We start from the raw sequence: 26191 nt of genomic DNA, 5'->3' as shown, positions 1-26191 counted from the left end.
CACCTCTCAGGCATCTCAGCCCACTAACGAGGCAGCTGGATACCGACTGACATGGACTCAGCTGGCACGGACTCAGCCTGGCCTGAGTCCTCTTGTATCTTGATGTGAATCAGAAGGTGGACATCCTGCAGCTGGCCCTGGAGGGACAGGCCTGTAGTCTAAAGTCCTCTAGAGGCTGAGGCAGAGAGACCACAAGCTGAAGTTCTGGAAGAGTGAATTCAAGGCCCACCTGAGTCGTTTATCAATGTTTATCTCTAGACCACAGCTATGGCCCTGTGGGAGAAGACCGGCATGGCACATGTGTGGGAGAAGACCGGCATGGCACGTGTGGGAGAAGACCCGCATGGCACATGGGAGGCAGAGGTGTAAGCCCCATGTTGCCTCCCAAACGGGCATTGTAAGAGTAATTAAAAGAGAAAAAGGCAGTCTGCCCTTGTCAGTTCTATAGCATGGTTTAGTCCTCAAGAGCCACCCCCTTCTAGACAGTTGTCTTTTCTTCCAGAGGGATCCATATTCTCCAAGCGTGCTCTCTGGGGTTTCATAGTCAAAGACCACAGAGACCCTGAAGAGACATGAGCCCACTCGAGCATGTGGCTCTGGCAGGCCTTGCTCTTCTCTGCCATTCCCTCTGCCTTGCTGAAAACCATTAGGTTACATTCCTAAAGCTAGCCCACCAAGATCAGTTCCCTTATTTGGCCACTTCTTTCTGCTGAGGTTGACTACCAAGGTCCAGGTATCAAAGTATGGAAGTCCAGCAATCAAAAGGCCCCTTTGGTTTACCTAAAGAACACGGCCAATTAAAATTAAACACCTCATCGTAACACAGGGTTTCCCATTTTACCTTTATAAACGCCATTTGCCCATGTCCCATATCTATCTCCTCTATCCAGAGGAGGGCAGCCCTTTGCTCCCCTCTGGGACAAACACCCCTGCCTGTTTACCCCTGGTTTCCTTCCCCTTCTCCTCATCCTCTCTTTGCTGTCTTTGTCTCTTATTCCCTGCCGTTTGTCCCTCTGTGAGAAGCTTTGCGGGAACTTGGTCTTGGGGTCCTGAGCCAATATGGATCCTTCCAGAACCCACACCACAGAAAGGTCACATGTGACTTCTGGGTTGCTGCACCTTGCTCCAGGAGGAAGCCTGGATGCAGGCTTCACACTGCATCTTTCCCTTCCTCACCCCCACTCTTTGGCCCTGTGGCTTCTCGGGAGCAGCTCTGGTTAGCCTGTAGCTTCTGCTCTTAAAGAAAAACTACTGAATGTAACCTGTATTAGGTGGCAGCCACCTAGTGGCTGCTCCTTGCCCCAAGAATGGGCTTGGCTAAATACTGATAAGTAAAGAAAACACCAAAGAGATTTTCATTTTGGATACATGGAGTAATTGTGTAGCTCAATGTAGCTTTAAAATCCCCTGGACAGATGAACCTTTAAAACACTGTATGATTTGTGTATGGGTGTTTTGCCTACACGTGGGTCTGCCTGAACACCACTTTTATGCCTGGCGCCCACAGAGGCTATGAGATCCTCTGAACTGAGTTACAGACTGCTGGGAGTTCAAGGCTGTGCTGCTGTCCCGAAAAGCAACCAGTGCTCTTACCCACCAAGCCGTCTCTCCAGCCTCTGAGCTTAACCAAAGGGAACCAAAGGAATTTTTGTGACAGGTAGCTCTTAGAAAGCCGTGCCTAGCATGAAAAAAAAAATGAAGCTTTTCTTTATTCAGTGGGTTCAGCTGGAGCAAGCACCTGCCAGAACTCCTAGGGATACATAATAAAACCAATGGAAAGTAAACAGAAAACAAAATAGTTATGCAGCTATGTGTTATATGGTTTGTTTTCATTCTTCTTCACGTGTGTGCTTGAGTATGAGATCAGCCAGGGAAGGAAGCCCCAGCCCCTGAGATGAGTGTGACCTCTGGCAGGTGGCCAAGCTTCCTTCTAGGCGATAGAAGAGGCGGGAACCAGCGTAGCAGGGGAGGAGAGGGCAAACGTGGGCCTCGGTGGCCTGTGGCAGCTCCCTCAGAGGTGGCAGCACTTGGAGATGGATTCTAGGGACTGTGAAGCAGCCTCGGAGCCTGGGCCCCCGGCCTGTGCCTGCGTGGCCTCCTGGTGGGATATGGTCGTGAGGAACCTGAGGTGAGTGTGTTTGGTCCCTCAGTCACCTCCATAGCCCCGCTGTTCCAGGCAAGGCTAAGGCAGTTGCTGCGTTGGTCCATCATTCTCTGCGGTCTAAAGAGCTCTGAATTTTAGGGCTGGAGTTTGGAGCGGGGTGAGGGTGGGGGGCTGAGGATGCTGGGAGTGGGACAGGGACAGGGACAGTGATTTCCTGGCTTCTACACCCTCGCTTACTCTGCAGTTCTGGGAGATAGCTATCTTCCAGTCTTCAAATCCTACCCACGCCAGCGAGGCAGGCAGGTTTAACTTTTTAGAAATGTATAAGGGTTTTGGAAACGAGACTCCAAAAAAATGAGTTTTCTTACCTGCTCAATTTGCAACTCTACCGGATGGATTTAAATATTACTAATAATAGAGACAGCCACAGCCTACAATGTGCTGTAATATGGGGTGGACTCTTTTAAGGTCAAGGGTCTGTGTAGGTGGAGAAAGATCAGGTAGTGATAAATACCTGGTTCCCGGGTGCGAGTTCCCGGGAGTGACGAAATTATCCGGTCTCCAGTCGGGAGTTCAGACTGGCTGAACTTCTGGGTGTACTGCAGTCACTTTGTCTATGATTACCTGTGTAAATCCTTAACAATCTTTGTGTCTGAAAATGTCTGTTTATCATGGTGTTTGGTTTGTTTGCTTTTAAACATTCTGGCTCCCATGAGTCTGGACAATCTTCTCCATCACTTGTTAGATCTGTACCACATTGTTAATCTTGTTTGCATGGGAGCCTAGTGCTGGGTCTGAGACAGTGGCCCCAGGAGATGTATGTATCTCTTTTGTTTTGTTGACCTGGGGAAGGTATTGTTAGTTTTGTTACATTCCTTTCTCGTTTTTTTTTTTTTTTTTTTTTTTTTTTAGTTTTTTGAGACAGGGTTTCTCTCTGTAGCCCTAGATGCCTTGCTCTGTAGACCAGGCTAGCCTCCAACTCCCAGATATCTGCCTAACCCTACTTCCCAAGTGCTGGGATTAAAGGCATGAGCCACCACCGCCCGACCCTACATTTCTTCTTTCTGTTCCATTTTAACTTGTGCTGGTTACAGACTGCTCTAGGATCACAGCCATGCACAGGAGACCTCACTTGGGAGGGCCTTAGGCATGATGACCAACAGGGAACATTTGCTCTTGTGTCATTGTGATAAAACATCCTGACCAAAAGCAACCTGGGGAGGCAAAGGCTTCTTTTTGTCTTAGGCTTATACTCCATCGTGAAGAGAAGTTAGAGCAGGAACTCAAGGAAGGAACCTGGAGGCAGGAAGTGAAGCAGAGGCCAAGGTGGAACGCTGCTTACTGCCTTGTTAATCCTGCTTTTTCTCTTCTCTTCTTTTCTCTTCTCTTCTCTTCTTTCTTTCTTTCTTTCTTTCTTTCTTTCTTTCTTTCTTTCTTTCCTTCCTTCCTTCCTTCCTTCCTTCCTTCTTTCTTTCTTTCTTTCTTTCTTTCTTTCTTTCTTTCTTTCTTTCTTTTTTTTCGAGACAGGGTTTCTCTGTAGCTTTGGAGCCTGTCCTGGAACTAGCTCTTGTAGACCAGGCTGGCCTCAAACCCACAGAGATCCGCCCGCCTCTGCCTCCCGAGTGCTGGGACTAAAGGCGTGTGCCACCACTGCCAGATTTGTTCATCCTGCTTTTTAATATCACCCAGAGCCACAGGCACAAGGATGGCATGCTTCCAGTGGTCTGGACCTTGCCACATCAACCGTTAACCAAGAAAATGTCCCACATTCATATTTACGGGCAAGCTAATGGAGGTACTTTAATTTAGACTCCTCTTTCTAGATAACTCTAGTGCCAAGTTGACAGAAATCTGACCCAGACTGGTTCCCTGCTAGTGTATTTATTTTAAAAGTTCATCAAATACACTTACTATTTAAAGTGGATTGGACCATGAGAATAGATCTTCACTTGCAAGTAGTACAAAATAGGAAAATGGAAAATATCCTCAGGACAGGAGCCAGGAGGAAGAAGCCTAAAGGCTGTTTTCCTCTTTGACCACTGCCCTAAGTCATTACTTTTCTGTTCTAGATGGTTCACAGAGGGCTTCTAGGAGGGGCTGAAGATCTTACTAAATCTTCCCTCAGTACTGGTCACTTCATATCTCACGTGTTAGCAGACTAGGACTTGTACCCACGGGAGTAAATAAAGCAGGCAAAATTCCTGGACTTGCTGAGCTCCTGGCGACTCATTTTTCAATTGTAGTTAAAAACATAAAGGATGAAGCCCTCATGTCCCCATTGCCCCCCTCATGTCCCCACTGCCCCTTCATGTCCCCACTGCCTCCCTGTCATCTCCCCATGCCTCCGCTCATGTCCCCATGCCTCCTCCTCATATCTCCACTGTCAATCTTCACCACGTGAGCCAGCAGATACAGAGTGGACTTGGGCATGTGGTAGACAGAGAGGGATGTCGAAGAAGCTGCGTTATGCTATGTATGTTATGTTTGTATGTTATGCAAATCCTCAGGACCTGGCACATAGGGAAGTATCAAAAAGCAACTGAGGGTCAGTTCGAGGCTCTGCTCATGAGTGAGAAGGGCAGAAAGAAAAATCCACAGAGGGAAGGGCTGTGTAGAGAGGCTGTGTCACCACGAAACACATGCAAAGAGAGTGAGATGAAGTCCAGTCAGGAGGGCGTAGCCTGAGACGCCTTGAGCACGGGTTGACTGCGTCAGTCGGCAATGGAATAGAAGTACAGCAATCTGGCTGAATGTTGTCTGATCACGGGTTGACTGCGTCAGTCGGCAATGGAATAGAAGTACAGCAATCTGGCTGAATGTTGTCTGATCTGGGCTGCCCGAAGCTGGCTTGTGGACACATCTGGGCAGGAAGAACTCGCTGTACATAAGTTCTAACTCCTGCAGGTTTTCACCAGGAACTCTCCCGGCATGGTCCTCGGGTCCCTAGGAGGCGCCCCCGTGGTTGCAGCTGCCTCTGATCAAGAGGAGGTGAAAGAACACCCCAGTTCCCAGGTGGTTGTTTGATGTAGCCAGCCTGTAGCCAGGACTGGCCAGGAACTGCCTCCCCTGCTCAAATCAGGTCTGTTAGCCGCTGGTGACTTTTGATCCTCCGCTGATCTAGGGCAAGTCAAATTGACAGCCCCCTCATTAAAAGAAACACCTTTGCATTATTGATGCGGGGGATCAGGTCATTCTCTTCTCTCCCTGAAATGGCTCTCACTGAAGTGCCTGGAGCTATTTGAGAAAAAGGTCCCATATAAATTATTCCTTAAAAAAAAAATAGAAACACATTTCTTTTCAATGCCTCAGCCCCCCAAGCAGACAGACCTTCAAAAGGTAACTTAGCAGGAGACTACCCTGCCTACCTTCAAAAGATGACTTGTGGGGAGCCTGGAAGGCAAGGAGTGTGTGGATTGGGGAAGGGTGTGCAGGAATGCAGAGACAGATAGCAGGAGGGCGCACGGGAAGGAAGCCTACCCTCACAGACTCCTGCTCTGTCTGCCCAGCTGCCTTGATCTACGGCTCAAAGCAGAATCTCCGGGTGTGACTTTCATCTTTAAAACCAGAACAAGGCCCTGGCCTTCCTGCAGCCTCCGTGGTGGCTGTTCTAGAGTGTTATGAAACAGTCCTCTCTGTGTCCTTCCTTGCTGGTTCTGTGGGTGGGCAGTCGGCCATGTGTGATATATTTGCAGAGCTGCCCGTGACTTGGAGACCTGCATAACTTTTCTGCTGCTGGCAGACCTGTCCCAAATCCGTGATCCGTCATTTCTCTTTAAGCCTCTTCTGGGTATGGATAGATGCTTTAGTTTTTACGTCATCAACGCTTGAAGGAAAACTGCTTAGAGGTTGACTGCTTCCATAACGGGAGACTCCTGTCGATACAGGGACAGAAAGGGGGACAGAAATAAGGAGGAAGGGGCTCTGAGACAGGGCGAGGGGGCAGAGGGGAAAAGGGAACATGAAATACCATTCTCCAGGAGCAGCACCGTTCCTGGGGTTCTCTTTGTAGGGTCCTCTTCGCCTGCATGTAGAACTCAGAATGTCTGTAACAGCTTATTAGAGATTATGGCAAAATTCTGGGATCAGGCAGACTCGGGGAAAGTGGTTCATTCATTGACGGCAGTTACTACCTGATTCCCTCTGGTCTAGCAGATGAGGTCAAAGCGGCCTTCTAAGGACATCATCACATCGAACAATCAGTGGTAACCATAGTTACCATAGGGAAAAGGATTTGCACAATGGATGGTGGGGATGTAAGTGGGAAGCTGGAGATGTTGGTTCAGCTCTCAAAAGCAGGACACGATCTTGAACTTCATGAAAAATGTGACTCAAGACAGGTGGCCTTAGTGGGCGTCGTCATTGGGCTGTCACGGCACTTAGCTTCGGGTGTGTGCTGAAGAGCACAGTAAAAGAAAGATGTAAGGGCCCAAGGGCCACTCGTGGTGCACATACACACACGCTGACAAAACAAACACACACATAAAATAATAGTAAATGCCAAAAAGAAAACAAACAAAAAAGAATGAAGATGCGTGTGATCCAACGTCACCCTGCCCTGGCTTCAGCCCTGTTGGAGCGCCTTGGTGTCCTTTTCTGTCCCTGATACTCACAGGTCCTTCTCATCTCAAAGTGGGATCTTCTCTAGTGCGCTTTTGGAGATGCAGCCAGAAGAGTGCGGTTCTAGTGGCTGCTCACTCAGAGCTAGCTCAGGCCACTAAGCTGCCTGCAGCTGTTAATGCTCCACTTTGGGGTGCTGTCCAGGCTTCCTATGGGCTGTTCACCCAGAAGTGTGGTCCTAGATTGCCCTCCTGCTCCAGGCACGCTCGGCTTCTGCAGGGACTGGCAGGGGTTTCCTCACCTGACTGCCCAACAGCGCCCCTTAAATAATTACAAACTGCGTAAAGGATTTTGTTGATATGCCAGGATTAGACTCTGGAATTCGGTTTGAAGCTTTTTTTAAAAAAATATTTATTTTTATTTTATGTGCATTGATGTTTTGCCTGCATGTTTGTATGTATGTCTGGGTGAGGGTGTCAAATCCTGGAGATTACAGACAGTTGTTAGCTGTTTGCTGGAAATTGAACCTGGGTCCTCTGAAAGAGCAGCCAGTGCTCTTAACGGCTGAGCCATCTCTCCAGCCCCTGGATTTGAATCTTAAAAGGAAAACAAACCAAGACAAAGCTGGGGCTGATCTTGAAAACTTTATTCCTCCATATTTTGCAGATGTTTCCCACGCGCCTGCTCAGCACTCGTAAGACAAATAGCTGCTGGGTACCGAAGTTTCAGGAGCAAATCTTTCAAGGAACGTGTTTTTCCTCCTCTCATGAACATGTTGATTTATTTCAATTTTTGTAAGTATGCACTGCCCACGAATATTCCTACATAAAATTTCCCAAATGACAAACTCACTGCTCTTAAAGTCATGACACAAGAAAAATCACTTGCTACAAAATCCTGGCTAGACTCACCTGGTTGGAAACCTACTATATTGATGGTTAGCACAAATGCATCCATTCTGCTAGTAAGATGTGTGTATGTTCATAGGTCATTGTGTATGTCTGTATGTATGTTCATGTATGTGTCTCTGTGTATGCATGGGTATACCTGAATGTTTGTATGTGTATGTATGTGTACATACACATATGTGTGTATGAGTGTGTGTATATGTGTATATGAGAGTATGTGTGTATGTATGTCTGTATATGTATGTGAGCATATGTACATGTGTCTGTGTGTTTATGTGCATATGTGTGTATATGTCTCTGTGTGTTTGTGTGTATGGGTTCATGTGTGTCTGAATGTATGTGTATGTGTGTATGTGCACATATGAGTGTATGAATGTGTATATATGTATGTACATGCACATGTGTGTGTATGTCTGTGTGTGTGTATGTGAGCATTTGTGTGTGTGTGTGTGTGTGTGTGTTGACATTGGGTGCTCCCAGATCAGTAGCTTACCCCGGGAATCCCCTGCTTTTCCTCTCTGTTGCTGAGATTTCAGGCTGGCTGCCATGTCTGCCTAGCTTTTGTGGCAAGCAAACATGTTATCCATTGACCCATCACTTAGGCCTTCTAATCTTTCTTCTTATTTGAGCAATTATAGAAGAGGAGATAGAGGGAGAGAGAGAGAGAGAGAGAGAGAGAGAGAGAGAGAGATTGACCTCTCACTGAAGCCCTCGCTCTCAGTGTCTTTCACTGTGTTGTATGTCAGTACTAGCTAAATTTTGCCTTATAGCTAAAGATAATGGTATTCCTTGTGAGTTTATTTTTACCTGATTCTACTTACCTTTTTAGAGAAATATTTTTTTTCTGCTTTTAGCTCCAAAAAGGGTGAGAATCTTGCTTAGCTAGCAGCTTAGAACTGATTAGCTTACAGAAACAAAGCTTCTTTGAAAACTGACGGACAGACATGAAGCCTGATGCTGAGGGTTGGATTATGATTTCTGCTTTGCAGATAAAACCCCCCTTGTGGATTTAAAGAGACCTGAGTCAAAGATCGCTCACACGGTGAACTTCTACCTCAGGCCTGAGCCTGGGGTGCTGCTCGGCGTCTGGTGAGTGAGCTGACTGATGCCTTCCTAACTCTGGTTCTTGTGCGTGTGTGGCCAGTAAATGTGTCATCCGGTGAGCCATCTAAGAGGTCCCTGATCTTCTTACCTGCAGCAACTGTGGAAAGAAGAGATGAGAGAGAGGGAGATGAGACAGACAGAGATGGCGCACAGACACACACACGGGGGATGTGGAGATGCACTGGGAGAATGTAGAGGAAGCAGGGCTGTGCTGCCCCTGTGCCACACCTGGCTGGCTGTGGAACCTTCTAGATGCATTCCACATACCTTTCCTTTTATTGTGACAACTTCCCTGCTCCATTTTACGTACAGAATGTTTGTTTTAGAGTCTTAAGTCGGTCCCGCCCACTTCTGCCTTATCCCACCCCCCTTGCCGGCATCCCTCTGCTGCAGACACATTTGCTCCCTGACAAAAGTCACGACCAGGACTCAACTCCCCATGCCCCACCCCACCCTCGCTCATATTTGGGTCTTACTTTGGTCACATTCAGGAACCCTTCCTTTCCCCTACTCTTCATCTTCCTTTTCAGGGAAATGCGCTTCTGGCTGTCTGTGTTCCGTACCTATGGCAGCTCTTTCCAGGGTCATTGAGTAACAGGATTCCTTAACTCACTTTTGCCTTCCTAATAAGACTACAGCTTCCAGGGTGGACAGCCTTTGCTGGTGGGATCATCCACAGCCTAGCTCTAGCACACAGAAAACATTCAATCAAGGTCAAAGGAGGTCCTGTACCTTCTACTTTATTTCTATTGTGCTAATCTTGGGAATCTTCTCTTTGGGTCTACTGCTTGCTCTTGGCTGCTATCACCAATGCTCTGTTTTACAGTTCATCTCCGTGAGTCTTAAGTTCCAACAGGAGGATGTTCTAGAATGGTGCATATACATTTTTCCTTATCCTCAAGGACAGTCTAGCTAATAGTTTGATTGACCACTCGGGCCTGGTGAGGCAGCTATGTTCATGAGCAGCTTACACAGAGAAGAGCAGCAGCAGTGTTTCCGGAGACCCTACGGAGGACAGGCTTCTGTTCCTTGGTGATTGACAGGACTGAAGATTTACCGCCTCTTGGCCAGTTCTGCATGTCCCTGTGAGATGGTACAAGGCAGCTTTTCAGGGTTTTCTTTTTAGCCGAACAAGACAGAAGATCTTGAAGATGGGTGTTTATGGTCTCCAGGCCACTTGGTTTCATAGTTAGGCTGCGTGACTCCCCTTGAGTAGTGACTTCAAGCTGGGTAGCTTAGAAATGAAAAAGGCCTGTCCGTGGAGAAGAAACCTGCGTGTATAATCTAGGAAGGCTGCAGAGGTGTGTTACAGGCGTACCTTAAACCACCTGCCTTATGCTCTGAAGTAACCATCACTTAATGGTAGGTAGAGTGCTGTCCCAGTTTGCTTTCTGTTGTGGTAAACACCATGACCAACATCAACTTGCTGGGGAAAGAGTTTATGTCATCTTACAAGGTACAGTTCATGATTGAGGGGTGAGGGAAGGAACCCTAGGTAGGAACCTGGAGGTGGGAATTGAAGCAGAAGCCATGGAAGATGGCTGCTTACTGACTTGCTCCTGGACTTACATTAAGCCAAATTCTTCCCTCCCTCCCTCTCTCCCTCCCTCCCTCCCTCCCTCCCTTCCATCCTTCTCTTTCTTCCCCCCGTCCCTCTGTCCCTCCTTCCTTCCCTTCTTTTCTTCCTTCCTTCTCTCATACATCCCAACTGCGGTTTCCCTTTCTCCACTCTTCCAAGCACCTGACCCCTCACCTGGGTCCACTTTTCCTCCGTTTGCCTTCAAAAAGAGAGCAGGTCTTCCAGGGATATCAACTGAGCACAGCATAACCGGTTACAACTAGGCACAAGCCCTAATATCAAGGCTGAATGAGGCGACCTAGTAGGAGGGCAAGGGCACCAAGAGCTGGCCAAAGAGTCAGAGACACCCCCACTCTCACTGTTGGGAGTCCCACAAAACACCAAGCTAAACAACCATAACATATATGCAGAAGGCCCAGCTCAGATCCATACACGGTCCGTGATTGTTGCTTCGGTCTTTGTGAGCCCCTATGAGCCTTGCTTATACACAGTTGACTGTGTAGGCCATGTTCTCACGGTGTCCTTGACCCCTCTGGCTCCTATAAACCCTCTCCCCTGGGTCACCTAGTATTTGACTGTGGGTCTCTGCATTTGCTCCCATCAGTTCCCAGATGATGCTCCAATTTTAGTAATGATTTCATTGAATTTATTTTCCCCAGTCATGTTCTATCCTGGGTCTTTGGGCTGTCCAGCCTCTGGTTCTTGGCCATCCAGGCAGTGGCTGGTGTTGGTTCTCTCTCACGGTGTGGGCCTTAGGTTGGACCATCACTGGTTGGCCACTCCCACAAGTTCTGTTCCACCATTACCCCAGTGCAACTTGCAGGCAGGACAGATTGTAGGTCAAAGGTTTTGTTGTCGGGTTCATGTCCCAGTCCCAGTGCCGGAAGCAGAAGCCTTACTTGGTTATAGAAGGTGACCAGTTGAGGCTCCGTGTCCTCCTTACTATGAGTCCTTGCTAAGGTCACTCACACATCATAGATTGCAGGGCATTTCCACTGTACTAGATTTCCACATCATTAGCCATCTTTCTTATAGGGCCTTCCCTTATGAACTCACAATTAAGGAAACACCCCACAGACACGCCCACAGGCCAATCATGGAAGCTATTCCTTAGCTGAGGTTCACTCTTCCTAGGTGTGTTGAGTTAACAACCAAGATTAGCCATCACCTCACCCACATGATGTTGCTGAACCTCTTTAATTGTTATTTTAAAGTCCCTACGTGTTCATATGCTGAAATCTGAGCATCCAAACTTAAGCAGCTGTTGAAATGTATAAGTGTCTTAATGATACATTGGTTACTGAGAGAGAAAGGAATAAAAGTTCAGGTTCAAATTCTAGGTAAATGTCGACTGTCTTTTACTTGTTTCAACTTGTTTTTATTTTGTTGTTATTTCATAGCCTGCACTTAAGAACTGCAATCTTGAAAACTTCTTAACGGAAACAAAGGCTGCAGGAATTAAAGCAGTGACCGGTGGCACACCCTGCGAGGGGCGAGCCATAGCAATAACAATTTTCCTCAGACATTTTGTGCTCTTGGATTTTATTATTAGCTTGTGCATGTTTTACTCAGTTTTAAAAAAACTGTTGTTTTAAATATATAATTTGATATATAATCTCTGGTGTAAGGGCCTGGAAAGGAAGTGAGTTTCTGCCTTTTCAGTTTTGTAAAACCTCTGCTTGCTCTTCAGGCACACGGTCCCCAGCTGCCGGGGAGCAGAGGCCAAGGGCAAGTGTCGCTGCTGGTACGAAGCGGCCCTTCATGATGGGAACCCGATTATTGTTTATCTTCACGGCAGTGCACAACACAGGTCAGCACCTCTGCTTGGAGTAGCTGTCTATCTATCTGTCATCTGTCTATCATCTATCTATCTATCTATCTATCTATCTATCTATCTATCTATCTATCTATCATCTATCTATGTATCTGTCATCTATCTATGTATCTGTCATCTATGTATTTGTCATCTGTCTATCATCTATCTATTTATCTACCTTCATGATCATTATTATCTATCTACCAATCATCTATATCTGTCTGTCTGTCTGTCTATCTTTGAGCAATTAAGAGCATTTTTAAACCATGGGAGACTGAAGGCAGTTTTCAAGCACAGACATGCCTTCACCTATTTCTATTCCTTCTCTGAAATTCGAAGGTGTTCTGGCAAATGTCTACATGTAGAATGATGTGGGTCTGTTTTCAAAAGGGAGGGAATGAAAATTCTTCCAAAATGTCCATATCGATTTCAGTGAGGCCACTCATTCTTTACTTCTCAAGATTATCCAGGATGACAGATTGAATCCAAATAGAATCAGTTGTTTTTAAACCAAGAAAGGACTCGAGCTAGCAGCCTGGAGGAAGGGGGTCTATGTGTGTGTCCGGCAGGAAGAGCTGACCATAGAAGACAGAACCACAGCCTTGCACAAAGGCCACTGGGAATATCTGCCCAGCCGCTCTCCCCTCAGTCTCAGACAGGTTGCTTCAAATCCTAGGAGCTAGGAATAATTGTTTCCAAACGGCTTCATGCAATCCTCTTCATTTGGCATGTAAAAGATTCCCTCTGCATTTCTTTGAATATGTGCATAGCTTTCTATGAGACATATATTCCCATTGTAACACTTGCTAGTTCCAAATGGCCTCCAAAATACGCCATGGATTGACAAACCCATGGATGACTGGAAAAGGTTTAGGTACGCATTAGGGGGCAAACAAAGAACAATTTCCACATTGGTGGTCTCTTCGAGAAAATGATAGAGGGGAGTCCTTTATTTAGCATTAATTCCCTTTATGTGAAGTCTGATGTCTGAGAGAAGTCGCCTGGAACTCTGACCACAGAAACTGGGGACTCTGACAGATTCCACTCTGACATATTCATGCCTCAGCCCAGTCTCTGTGGTCCCTGTCTGGCCTTGCCACAAAGCTGGCCTCCCAGAAGCCTGTTGTCCTTTGATGTGTGCTGTCAAAGCCTTCCCTGGCCCACATGATTATCAGTTAGGGACTGCAGGACTGCTGGGAAGGGGAGGGGACAAAGGATGGGGGGCTGGGGGCTGGGGGGGTGGAGGATGGGGGAGGAAGGGGGGTTGCAGGGGGCAGGACAGTGTATTGTAAACCTACCCTCTCCTTCATGTCTGGTGGGGGATGGGGAGAGGGACACACCCACTTCAAACCAAGTGACAGTCTCAGGGACCTGCCTGCTGGCTAGCTCGCCTGTGTCTCTTTGTCTGTCATTTTCTCAAGTCTTGCCTGCTATTGGGAGCTTTCTTGCTCTGTTCGTTTTTGAGTTGCAGTCCCTAAGACTTTATTTTTTGTTGTAGGGAGATGCGGCAGGCCATGGTCCCGCCACCCGGTTAGCTTAGCCCCCCAAAATAACCACACAGAAATTGTATTAATTAAATCACTGCCATTAGCTATAGCCTCTTATTGGCTAACTCTCACATCTTTTTTTTTTTTTTTTAAGTCTCACATCTTGATTCAAGTAAGTTTTTCACTGAACAACAGAGTGGCGGCCCCATGTGGTCTACTAACTCCACGTAAAACCTAAGAGGGCTTAAAAAAAAAACTGAACAGTGGGCCTTGTTGAACATTGTTCTGATTTATGAAGTTGGACAGTATTATAGGAGGTTTATTTAAAGGCTCAGTACACCATACTGCCCTGCCTGTGTCTGGGTGTGAACCTGGAATTGTCCTCAGTTGACCCAGATCTTGGGCCACGCCCTCCTCAGCCTCTACCTTGTAGTCTCAGCTCACAGTCAGCAGTACTGAGCCCACAGTCAGCAGTACTGAGCCCACAGTACTCAGTACTGAGCCCCATTCCTCAAGCAGGAAGCCACAGGAGATCTTGTCAACGCAACCAGAATCATTTGTAATTCAGGTTCCGGAGCTATGGGGACTTAGGATTTTTGGACCCATCCCCAAAGTCGTATTTAAAATTTGAAGTGTGGGCCTACTTTTGTTTCTAGGAAATGGGTTTATAGCCTTAACTTCCACTAACACTGAACAACTTGGACTCTAAGGCTAATGTTTTTTGAGGGATTTTTTACCTTTTGACTAATTTTTTGCTTTCTTTTGTTGATGTGAGTGTGGATGCTGTCATTTTCGGGGTGTTTTGTATTTGCGAAGGCAAGTCTTTCTCCTTCATTTCTTCTTGAGCTTTATGACAGAGTTAGTGGGATTCAGACAACTTGTAATTGAGTCCAGGAGACCCAATCTCCCCTCGTCCCCCAATTCTGAAGCCAACTCTTTAGGACCTTTCCTTCAGCTGACAGAGAATGCCTGGAGGTGAGCCCTGCTGCCCAGAGGTGGGTTATCAGTACATCACCCAGCGTTTGTGCTGGGAAGTCCTGGAGAGCCCAGTGCAGCCAAGGAAGGTAGGGATGGGGGAGGGGGCTTTTGGTCATCGGTCCTGATACAGGCAAGCTGGCCTAGCCACTAAGAAATATCTCTTTGCTGGGTGGTGGTGGCACTTGCCTTTGATCCTAGCACTCCGGGGGCAGAGGCAGGCAGATCTCTGAGTTCAAGGCCAGCCTGGTCTACAGAGTGAGTTTCAGGCCAGGCAGGGCTATACAGAGAAACCCTGTCTCAGAAAAAGAGAGAGAGGGAGAGAGAGAGAGAGAGAGAGAGAGAGAGAGAGGAGAGGAGAGGAGAGGAGAGGAGAGGAGAGGAGAGGAGAGGAGAGGAGAGGAGAGGAGAGGAGAGGAGAGGAGAGGAGAGGAGAGGAGAGGAGAGGGAGAAGTGTTAGACCAGGCAAGGTGATACACACCTTTAATCCCAGGACTTGGGAGGCTGAGGCAGACAGATCTCTGTGAGCTTGAGACCAACTAGGGCACCACAGTGGAACCCTGCCTCAAACAACAATAACAACAGAATACACAAAAGCAAAACAAAAGTCTAAAAAAGAAAGGAGGGAAATTGTGCATAGGATGAGATAACACGTGAGATGATTTGTATTGAACTTGTCACGGTCGTTCCTAATTCTTGTGCTTTCTCCCCTCTGCATCTCTGCCACAGGGCAGCTCCTCACAGGATTAAGTTGGCAAAGGTATGTCTGAGCGGCCACAGAACACCAGCGCTCTAAGTTCCCTCCGGTTTCATCAGGGTTGCAGTCTGGAGTTCTCCTGGAGGGTCTCAGTGTGATGGTCTCCTGAGAGATCTGTCCCCTCCTGGGTGGCCTTCTCTTCATCCATTACCTTGGCGGGGATGGGAGTATGTGTGTGTATAAACATGGGAATAATACTGAGAGAGTGTATGTGTGTATGTGTGTGTGTAAACACATGGGGACACCTCTGAATGTGTATGTGTATGTAAACATGGGACTAACACTGAGAGTGTATGTGTGTGTAAATATGGGAATAACACTGAGAGTGTATATGTGTGTAAACATGGGACTAACTAGGAGTGTGTGTGTAAAGAAATGGGAACAACTCTGGAAGTGTAGGGGAGTATAACTCTGGGCCCCAAAACCCTTTCATGATTTTGATCTTATTTCTACAAATTTCTTCACCTGTCTGAACAGGTGATATCCTTAAAACAAAGATCTTCATTATTAAATTATTCCTTCCCATCATTTCTTCCCCTCCTCTTTGTTCTTCCCCTCCCCTAATCCTGTTACATTTGTGCTCATTCCCTGCTGATCTTTCTCTCTCTTTCATACAAAACCTTTGACACTATGGTTGTACCTATATATAAATTGATGTGCACACTTTCACACTCTTATAAACATTTTCATTTTCTTGTTTTTCTTTATTTTTTTGGAGACAGGGCCTCACTATATAACCTTGGCTGGCCTGGAATTTTCGATATAGACCAGGCTGGGCAGAACTCTGCTTGCCTCTCTTTGCCTCCCAGATACCGGGATTAGACACATGCCACACACTCGACTCTAGTTTTCATGTTTTTACGTAGGGGTCACAATTACCAATTTACTGCCCTTTCCCAGTTTATTCCTAAGTAGCTGCTAACCAGCCCACTGATGTTATAAAGTTTCACACCCCCCTTGAATTTACTTAAATAGTACAGCTACAGAGAACTTAAGACATCGATTTTGTTTTCCGTGGCTTGTTTATTTTCCTAGGAGTAAATATTGGGGTGTAAGATGTGTTACTTCTATCCTTACTCAGTGTGGGGTGCTACAGACCACTCACGCATATTCCTACTCCACTTCCCTGGTGCTCACTTCCTGGGTGTTGCCTAACTTTTTGGAGGTAACGTAGCCTGCCCCAAACTGAAAGTTCCAGTTTGTTTCTTACTTGTAGTTTGATCTGAATGTTGAAGATCTCCGATGAGGCTTAGCCACACACATCTGTCACAGTACCCACAGTATACAGATGCAGACGTCCAGGCCACACACATCTGTCACAGTACCCACAGTATACAGATGCAGACGTCCAGGCCACACACATCTGTCACAGTACCCACAGTATACAGATGCAGACTGGTCCAGGCAGGCTTGCGCTGGAATCTTGGCTCCGTCCATAAGTAGCTGGAAGACTTACATAATTAGATACCATGATTCTTTAGTTTCTTCACCTACAAAATACATCTTTAAGAATTTCTCTTCTTTGTCTATCATATTTCCGTTTGTTTAAAATTAATTTTTCATATTCTTTTTTTTTTACCTACTTGGGGTTGGGCAATGATATCATATAGTTAAGTGGTGATCTTTTTATTTTTTAGTTGAAAATATAGCTTTTATTTGACCATATTCAAGGTAAACACCTCCCCATTATGAGAATGCCTCTCCCCACAACTCTGCGTAGTGTTTTATTCTTAGATAAATTCATTCATTCTTTCAGAGTGTGTGTGTGATCTCAGGGATCAAGCCCAGGGCCTTGAGCATGCAAGGTGTGAATTCGACCTTGGAGTCACACCTCCAGCTCTAGAGAATGCTTAACTGAGACTGTGGCATGGAAACAGACACATTGGTACACTATCCACGCAACCCTCCAGCAACCCTGAGTAATATTTACATATTTGAATGTTTAACAAGCACGCTAAGGTTGTATATCTGCTCGTGGCAGAGCCAGGGTGTGACCCCCGCTGCTTTCCATTTTTCCCATAGGCTCTGATGTTATTAGTTTTTGCTCTTTACTCTTTTGGGGGCCCACCACCCAGCTCCCAAATAAATTGTATGGAGTCTTATTGTTTCTTATGAATGCTCAGCGTTAGCTTGGCTTGCTTGCAGCCAGCTTTTCTTAAATTCTTCCATCTACCATTTGTCCCTGGGCTTTTACCTTTTTCTATTTCTGTACATCTTAATTTCCTACTCTGTGACTGCTGTGTTGTTGGGTGGCTGGCCCTTTGATTCCTCCTCTCCTCCTTTTCTCCTCCTCCCTTCTTTCTCTCTTTTCTCTATTCTCTCTGCTTGTCGGCCCCACATTTTTCTTTCTCCTGCCTTGTTATTGGCCACTGAGCTCTTTGCTAGACCACCAGGTGTTTTAGGCAGGCAAACAAAGTAACACAGCTTCACAGAGTTAAACAAGTGCAACATAAAAGAATGCAACACATCTTTGCATCATTGCACAAATATCCCACAGCATAATAAAATGTAACACATCTTCAAATAATGTTCCACAACACTCTCACCTCTGGATTTAGAAAATACAGAATCTTTGTGATTCTGGGACTCAAACCAAGCACCTTGAACACACTATGCAGGTGCCTTACCAGTGAGTAGTATCCCAGCCCTTCAGAATCCCATTACAATGTAGGGGCATAGATGTACTGTGAAGGAGATTGTTCTGTTGGGGCCGTCTAACTGCTTGAAATGATAACAGCCCCTTTGGCATGCAGGTGCTGAGTGACGGAGGCTTTCATGTCTTGTCTGTGGACTACAGAGGTATGTGTTTAGAACAGTGTACAAAGATGTGGCAGGGACAGAAGGCTTTTGATGACTCCTCGGTTTGGAGGGCGTGATGCTGTGTTCGCCTCTTCTTGCTGCCAGGCTTCGGGGATTCTACGGGGACACCCACTGAGGAGGGGCTAACCACAGACGCCATTTGTGTCTACGAATGGGCCAAGGCGAGAAGTGGTAGGACCCCTGTGTGCCTGTGGGGCCACTCTCTGGGTACAGGGTAAGTGGGAGCCCAAGCGTTGTCCTCTGGTGGGTCCTTGTGTCTTCAAAGGCACAGCAAACAGGGAAGGGAAGCTGAACTGGAATACCTCGGTTCTGTAGTCTCTCTCCCTCTAGAAATGCCAAGAGAGCCTCCCTGACAAGCTGCCTGCTTTCGAGACATGGCAAGTCCCTTAAACTCCCTGTATAATCATGAAGCCAACAGCTATTCTGGAATAATCCATGGCAGCACTAAAAAAAAACAAAACCCTTAAATCAGAATCTATGACACCCTTTGAAATTCTGTGCAAAATTATGTGTCTGTCTGGATTTTCAAGGCAGAGAGCCCAGAGCTTTTTGTCAATTGCTGGTTCTGGGTTGAGGCTGCAGTGTCCACTGGACTGCCGTGTTTCACATGCACACTGCCCATGTCCAGTGGGCTGCCATGTTTCACACGCACACTGCCCGTGTCCACTGGACTGCCGTGTTTCACATGCACACTATAAGTGTCCAGTGGACGCACACTGTCAGTGTCCACAGGACTGCTGTGTTTCACACACACACTGCCCGTGTCCAGTGGACTGTCGTGTTTCACATGCACGCTGCCCGTGTCCACTCGACTGCCGTGTTTCACACGCACGCTGCCGTTGTCCACTCAACTGCTTTGTTTCTCATGCACACTGTTAATATTTTACAGAGTTGCAACAAATGCGGCCAGAGTATTAGAGGCGAAAGGTAACGTAAAATTCTTAAATGGCAGTTTTTGGGGCTTGAGGTAGAAAAACATAAAGTCAGGAGGTTCTGTGAAATTTGTGTACATACTGACCACAGACCCGAAAAGTCCCCTATTTTGAAGGATTTTTTTAGCAGTGTGACTGCTGCTTTCCTGGGCTGTGAAATGAAGAATAAAGATTAAGAAAAATGTCACAATTACTTGACTGGGCATGGCAGCGCACACACCCATAATCCCAATGCTCAGGGGCTTGAGGCAGGAAGACCCTGAGCTTGAAGGTAGCAGGTCTTAGTCTCAAAGAGTCCTCCTCCATATATTATGTTAATTTAAATCATAGATAGAAAAATATTATACTCTGAGGATAATAATAGCCACACTGCCCTCTGTAGCCCGTTTTCCATAATATTCGTATCAGTGTTGTTCAAGAGACCTGAGTGTAGTGTGTAGCAGATTTTGAGAATGTAGCTTACTTGCTTTCTAACTGATTTTATGAATTTAGGCTCTCTTTAAATAGATGTGAGTAAAGCACACATGTTTGCATGTACATACTCACTCCTGTGAACATGTGCGCATGCACACACACACATTCTCAATTCCTACCCCAAGACTGTCCCCCAGCTGTGGTGTGGGGTTCAAGAGCTAGCATATGAAAAAACTTCACAAATGGTTTGAATGTAGGCAGTTTATGTCTAGGGCCCCGAGGACCCCTTAGGGAAGGTGGTATCTTTGTGGGTGAAGGGGAGAGCTAGGCATTTGTCTTCAGTTGTTTTTATTTTCTAGGGTGCCCAGTTGATGCCATCGTCCTAGAAGCTCCGTTTACCAACATGTGGGTGGCGAGTATCAACTACCCTCTGCTGAAGGTGAGTCTCTGCTCCTCTTACCCCGTGCCGATGCGTAGGCTGTTCCCATACCCAGGTGTTTATAAATGTGGCTCGTTGTTTAACGGAGTTTTGTGTGTCCGGAGTTGTTCTAGCCTTGGTCCGTTTACTACTGAAGGCACAAGGGCTCCTTCTCACAGAGGAGCAGATTAAGTGAAAGATTCCTCCCCACAAATTAATTATTTTAGTGCATGCATTACTGAAGTTAGCACACATTAAAACTGATTAGAAATAGATTCATTTTAAATTGAAAATAAAATTTTATACATTGATTTCAGTTCTATGAATGCCAACCGTATCTCTTATATTATTTTATCATAAGGAAGTAACTAGAGAAAATATTTTTTACAGAGGACTCCAGATATGGACAGTCTTCTCAACAGAGTAAAGCATAAAGATGAGTTTTAAAAATCTGTTGTTCTGCTGTGCACATTATCCTAGTATTATTATGATTTATTATCTTTTTTGAGCTAGGGTTCATTTTGTAGCTCAGGCTGTACTTGAACTCACACCAAGTAGCACAGGCTAGCTAGCTTTTGACCAGTGACAGTCCTCTTGTCTCAAGCTTCCAGATTTCTGGAATTACCTCATGACATTGGTAATCACATCTGACCCAATATCCTTATTTTTTTGTTTTGTTTTTTGTTTTTTGAGACAGGGTTTCTCTGTAGCTTTTTGGAGCCTGTTCTGGAACTAGTTCTTTTAGACTAGGCTGGCCTCGAACTCACAGAGATCTACTGAGTGCTGGGATTAAAGGCATGCGCCACTACCGCCCGGCCCAATACCCTAATTTTACATGCTTTTCCGGTCCTAATTTTCAATTGTTTATGGTCTCGTGGCCACGATGAAGGTTAGCAAATGGGGGACGAACAGGGGAGTTTGAGGAAAGGCAAAGGTTTCAGAGGAGATACAGGCACAAATGTTAAATTATTTGATGCTCTAAGGCATCATAGGGACATTTTAATCTGTTTATTTCTGAAATGTTTTGTACCATAAGCCATCCTGAAGTTTGCTTAAGTGTTTTCAGGGCAGCCACATCTCTGTATTTCTTTGTAGTGATGCTACCTACGATGTGTCTCTAAGGAGTGTGCTTTCGTTTGAGCTCCTTTATACATAAGCTTAATTTCTTAGGTTACATTCTACTTCTTTTTCTCCCCTAACAACATACTTATGAGATTTTATTCTGGTCATTTCCATTGCTATATGGTATTCAGTTATAATGCGCAAACTGCTATTTATAGGTCCATCATGTTACTTATAGGCATTTACCCGCGTATCTCCCTCAACTGTGTAAGCATCATGATTGTATCACAGGTTAGCCTTTGTGTTGGTCTGTCACTGGTTTTGATTTGCATTTCTCTGCTGAGTAATGAGATTCGGCATTGGTACATGTTCATTGGCCGTCTGGATATACCATCTCTTATGAACTTCTTCATGTCTTTCTCCCATTTTTGAATTGAACTTTATCTTACTTGTGGAAGCTCTTCATAGCTGCTAGCATGAGTCATTAGGAAATTGTATTGCAGGTAGATTACAGTATTTTGCTGGGCGTTTTTTTTTCTCCCGTGAAAAAGTCTTCCTAAACTTAATGTGGAACAATTCACCAATGTTTTTTGAAGTGTATGCTTTTGTGTTTTGTATAAGAAAATTCTGCTTGCCTAAGTTTATGCAAACATTTTTCTATGCCCTTTTCTAGAAATTGTTTTCTTGTATGTTAAAAGTTGCAGTTCACAGGCATGGATATTTGTGTGGAGGGAGTAGACACAAGCCCAGGGCCACTTACAAAATGAACTTGCTCATTCTACAGCACCAGCATTTACATGTATGGAGTTTATGTGTAGACACATGTGTGCACAGTTGGTGGATTCTCAATTCCCTTCATTGTCTGTCCATTCTCACGTGACTATTACAACATTTTTATCACTTTAGCATTGCTATATCTTGATGTTTACTGTATGGGTTCTTCAATTTCGTTCACATTCAACATTGCCTTTGCTATGCTTAAATTTTTTCCTTTTTAATTTTTATTTTATGCATATGGGTGTTTTCCTTGCATGTATGTCTATGCACTGTATGTTGTACCTAAGGAAGCCAGAAGAGGACGCCAGGGTCCCTGGGACTGGAGTAACAGATGGTTGTGAGCTACCATGAGGATGCTGGGAACTGAACCTGTGTCCTCTTGTAGGAGCAACAAGTGCTTGTATCTTCTGAGCCATCTCTCTAATGTTACCTTGGCTATTCTTAACCCTTTGCATTTTCATACATATTTTCGAATACTCTTTTCAATTTATTAAAATATCTGGGACTCTGGTTGGGATTGCATTGGATTTATTGATCAGTTTGGAGAATTGATGTCTTTCTGAAACTGATGATGTATGAACATGTTATTGTCTTTTGTTTACTTTTGCATTTGTTTGTTTGCTTATTTATTTGTCATTTAGGTTTCTTTAGATTTTGCTTTCTAACACATTCTCTGAGATGCTAGCCCAAGGCAGGGACTTTGTGTGTCGTGGACTGTGGGAGCGCGCTGAGGGAAGCCCCACAAAGGAAGGACATGCTAGGAACCGGGCAGTGTGAGTCCTCAGGGGGAGTGAGCTCCAGTGCCACATGGGTGCAAGGCCACGAGGCCTAAGGCCTACTAAGGCCTGTCATTTCTGCTGTCCCCACGTAGAGAATGGAGGAAGGACAGAGACAGCAGCTGCGAGTCACTGGCAGGCTACAGACAACAGGAGACAGTGATCTTGTCAAGTTTTCTCGTCATCAGACCAATGTCTTCTGTTCCTCAGCTTCCATCCTTGCTTTATCCTCCCAGCCTTTTGGGTCAGAATGAGTATATTATTCTCTTCCTTGTGGTTTTTTTTTCTCATTTTTATTTGAAAATTTCTTGAGATGGTGTTTATTACTCATTTAATAATCTTTTTTGTTGGTAGTAGGTTTTTTGTTTTGTTTTGAGGGTTTTTTTGTTTGTTTGCTTTTTGCTTTTTTTCAAGACAGGATTTCATTGTGTAGTTCTGCCTGTCCTGGAACTCACTTTGTAGATCAGGCTGGCCTCGAATTCAAGAGCTCTGCCTGCAGCCCAAGTGTTGGAATTAGAGGTGTGAGCCACTATGCCCATCATCAACTAAAATTTTATCTTGAGATTTACTTTCTAATTTATGCATTAGGACATATTAGACCTAAAGCACACTTCTGAATCCCACACGTTTTGAAATTTACTTTAATTGTCAACTAATTCAGGTGCTGGCAAGGTGGCTCAGTGGGCAAGGACACTCATTGCCAAGCCTGATGTATTAGTTACTTTTATGTTTTTGTTTGTTTGTTTTGACACAGCTCTGGCTGTGATAAAACACCATGACCAAAAGCACTTTCGGCAGAGAGGGTTTATTTATAGCCCACCGGTGAGGAAAATCAGGGCAGGAACTCAAGGCAAGAAGCTGAAACAGAGACCATGGAGAAGTGCTATATTATAGCCCAGAATTCCTGGGCTAAAGTGATCCTGGGCCTTAGTCTCGCAAGTAGTTAGGGCTGCAGGTGTGTGCACTATACCCAACCTCTCTCAGGTTTTGAAAGTTTAAATAGCATAAAGTTTGCAGATGTGGACACGCAATGAACAACCCATGCCTCCATTGTGTCTCCCCTACTGGTGTGGCACTGTGGGATGTTCGTGATCACATGGCTTACTGGACGCTGCCATCCAGCAGCTCCTGGCAGGATCATCTTTATGGTCCTTTGCTGGTCCAGGGAAAGATCAACATGCAAAGGATTTTCAGTTTCTGCTCCAGGGCTGTCACTTTTGTGTCTCACTACAGTTGAAAATTGCAAACTCGGAGTCGACAGACGTAATCAGCACTCCACAGCTTAGACGTGAGCTCTCCTGTAGTATTTCTTAGTCCTTAAGAACCTTGGCTCTGGTGTCTCACTGCTCAGATTTGATAGTCTGAAGTACGGCTCACAGTTGGGTAATCTCGGGCTAATTACTTTTCATGTGTTAGTCATCTTATCTATAACTTGCCGTGACGGTGAAGTTAATGAATATACATGCATACGAAAAGCAGCTACAGTTGTGCCTGCATAATAAGCCCCCAGTGGGTTGGAGCTGCTTCTACAATGTGTGGTTCCACCCTCTGATCATTACCATTGAGAAAGCGCTAACAAGTCATGTGACACAGGTGGAGGTGGAGCAAGGCACAGGTTCTGCACCCCATGCTCTGTTTGGAGAGAGGGAACATGATGGAAGTCATAAGTGACCACAGAGATTCGGTCCATCTTGTTAATTAGGATGACGTAAGTGATGAGCATGGACTCTGAATCCAGACAGATTTGGGTTCAAATCTAGCCTCTTCCACTAAACCCTTGTGACCACCCCTCGCACCCCTGCTGCCACCTAAGTTGTCTCTTCCTTTGGGCTTTCCATTAAGAAAAAATAATGAGGCTCATAATGTCTAATGCACAAGATTGTTACAAAAAAATTCAGTAAGACACTGCAGGGGAGTATCCAGCGGCTAGCAGGATTCCAACAATGCAGCAGTGCCCACTCATTCTGTTTCAGAGTGAGCTAAAAAGTCTTAGGGGAGAACACAGAATGGCAATTTCAGGGTGTGGAGAATGGAGAAAGGGGAGTGGCCTTGTGCTCTGGTGTGTGTGTGTGTGTGTGTGTGTATGTAGAGCTTACAGAGAGCCTGCAGCTACGTGAACTTCCTGAACACAAGGTAAAGCAACGAGGAAATGGAGGAGCATGAGGTTTGAGCCGGGGTGGAGACAGGTGCAGGAACACCCTCCACACATCCTTTTCCGTGCTCCTAACATCTCTCAGTGTGCTGTCCTTACCTCTGCTCACAGGAGAGGGAAAGCAAGGCTCAGAGGCTAGCCCTGTCACCACCTGAGTCCTCTAAGTCCAGGAAGTAGGCCAGAGGTGAGTAGCCTCTGGCCTGAAGGACTAGGGCAGATGTGGAGGCTCACGGTTAAGCTGGGAGTATTTTAGCCTATGGGATCACAGTCCTGAAGGTTGGAAACGATGGCAGATTTTACGCCCCTGGCATTTTAAGATGTTTATCTATTATTATTACAGAAGAAAGGGAGGACAGGAAGGCCAATTAAGAGTCTGCCTTTGTGGACTGGGCTGGGGTAACCATCTGACCTTTTAGTTTGAGAGGGCAACTTCCCTGGCAGGGAGTGAGGGATGATGGGAGGAGATTGACTTGGCTTTCTTCTTGCCCCTTCAGAATGTGAGATGAATTGCTGAAGGCTGTCTCTTATCGAACTTTCCTCCTGTGAGTCCCAGTTCCCGAAGGGGCAAATCAGGAAACAAAGAAAAGAAAAGAAACCTAGTCACTCGCCCTTAGCATGGACGCGGAGGGAGAAGACAGCAGAAAGGCAGTGTGGCATAGCTGGCCCACACCTGAACGCAGATCATTCTCAGAGAGCTGAACAACGCGCAGGCCAGGCGGATCCCAAGCAGGCTCTCAAAGCAGCAGGACCATGTCCTAAGTGTGCGACAGGCATCTGCTTACTGGCGCTGGCCTTCTGTCCTATGCCAGTTTGCTAACTCCTACAGTTACTAATCCCTACAGGATTGTGAGTTCCCTTCTCAAAGATCAGAAAAAAATACTTAAAATAATTGTAGCACTTAGGAAGTCACTGTCCTTTCTCTAGTAGCACACTTAGGTGGCAGGCTATAGGCTCAATTTTAATGATTTTTTTTTTCTTTTTTTTAAAAAAAATGGGAAGCAAGGACTGGCCAGATGGTTCACTGGTAAGGCCACCTGCTGCCCGAATGTCCTGCATTTGATCCCCAGAATCCACAGGTTTAAGGAGAGAACCCACTCCTGCAAGTTTTCCTCTGAACTCTATGTGCACATGGCACACACACACACACTGTAAATGTAATTTTTTTAAAAAAAAATGTGGCACTGTGTATCTATAAGTCATTCAGAAAGTTGAGGCAGGAAGATTATGAGTTCAAAACACACCTGGCATCATTGTGAGATTCCATCTAAAAAAGAGTTGTGGGGTTTGCTGGCCTTGACCTGCCTACTCTGAGCTCATCTCTCCCTTTGCAATGTCCTTCTTACTACACTGCATCCTTTCATACTCTCCTTGGAACCACAGTAGGAGACTCATTTGACACTCTGCTGCTCTCGCCTTTGTAAAAATCTGTTAAGAATGAAACCTGAAAATCAGGCCCACTGGGGAGAAACTGACTAATCACTTAAGGTACACACGGGGATATCTGCATAAAAGAGCCATTCCACCTTCAGGAAAGATTTATTGAACATCTATTA

The 26191-nt window shown here is 45.6% G+C and overlaps 1 protein-coding gene across 2 annotated transcripts in view; it reads left to right on the top strand.

Annotated features, from left to right (window-relative positions):
- The first annotated feature begins 2033 nt into the window (after positions 1 to 2033).
- The window catches only part of Abhd12b (abhydrolase domain containing 12B), a 28499-nt gene continuing 4341 nt past the window's right edge, over positions 2034 to 26191 (top strand). The window contains exons 1-9 of one of the 2 annotated variants that reach the window (XM_057783129.1): positions 2034 to 2128; positions 7328 to 7455; positions 8559 to 8658; positions 11943 to 12062; positions 15260 to 15290; positions 18041 to 18086; positions 18192 to 18321; positions 18997 to 19034; positions 19813 to 19892. In XM_057783129.1, the coding sequence (XP_057639112.1) occupies positions 2034 to 2128; positions 7328 to 7455; positions 8559 to 8658; positions 11943 to 12062; positions 15260 to 15290; positions 18041 to 18086; positions 18192 to 18321; positions 18997 to 19034; positions 19813 to 19892 (768 nt within the window). The remainder of the gene's footprint in view (positions 2129 to 7327; positions 7456 to 8558; positions 8659 to 11942; positions 12063 to 15259; positions 15291 to 18040; positions 18087 to 18191; positions 18322 to 18996; positions 19035 to 19812; positions 19893 to 26191) is intronic. The other variant, XM_057783130.1, reaches the window with a different exon arrangement.

This window comes from Chionomys nivalis, chromosome 10, assembly GCF_950005125.1.
Source record: "Chionomys nivalis chromosome 10, mChiNiv1.1, whole genome shotgun sequence".
NCBI lineage: Eukaryota > Metazoa > Chordata > Mammalia > Rodentia > Cricetidae > Chionomys > Chionomys nivalis.
Note: the sequence above shows the minus strand (reverse complement) of the source record. Positions and strands in the feature narration are given on the sequence as shown.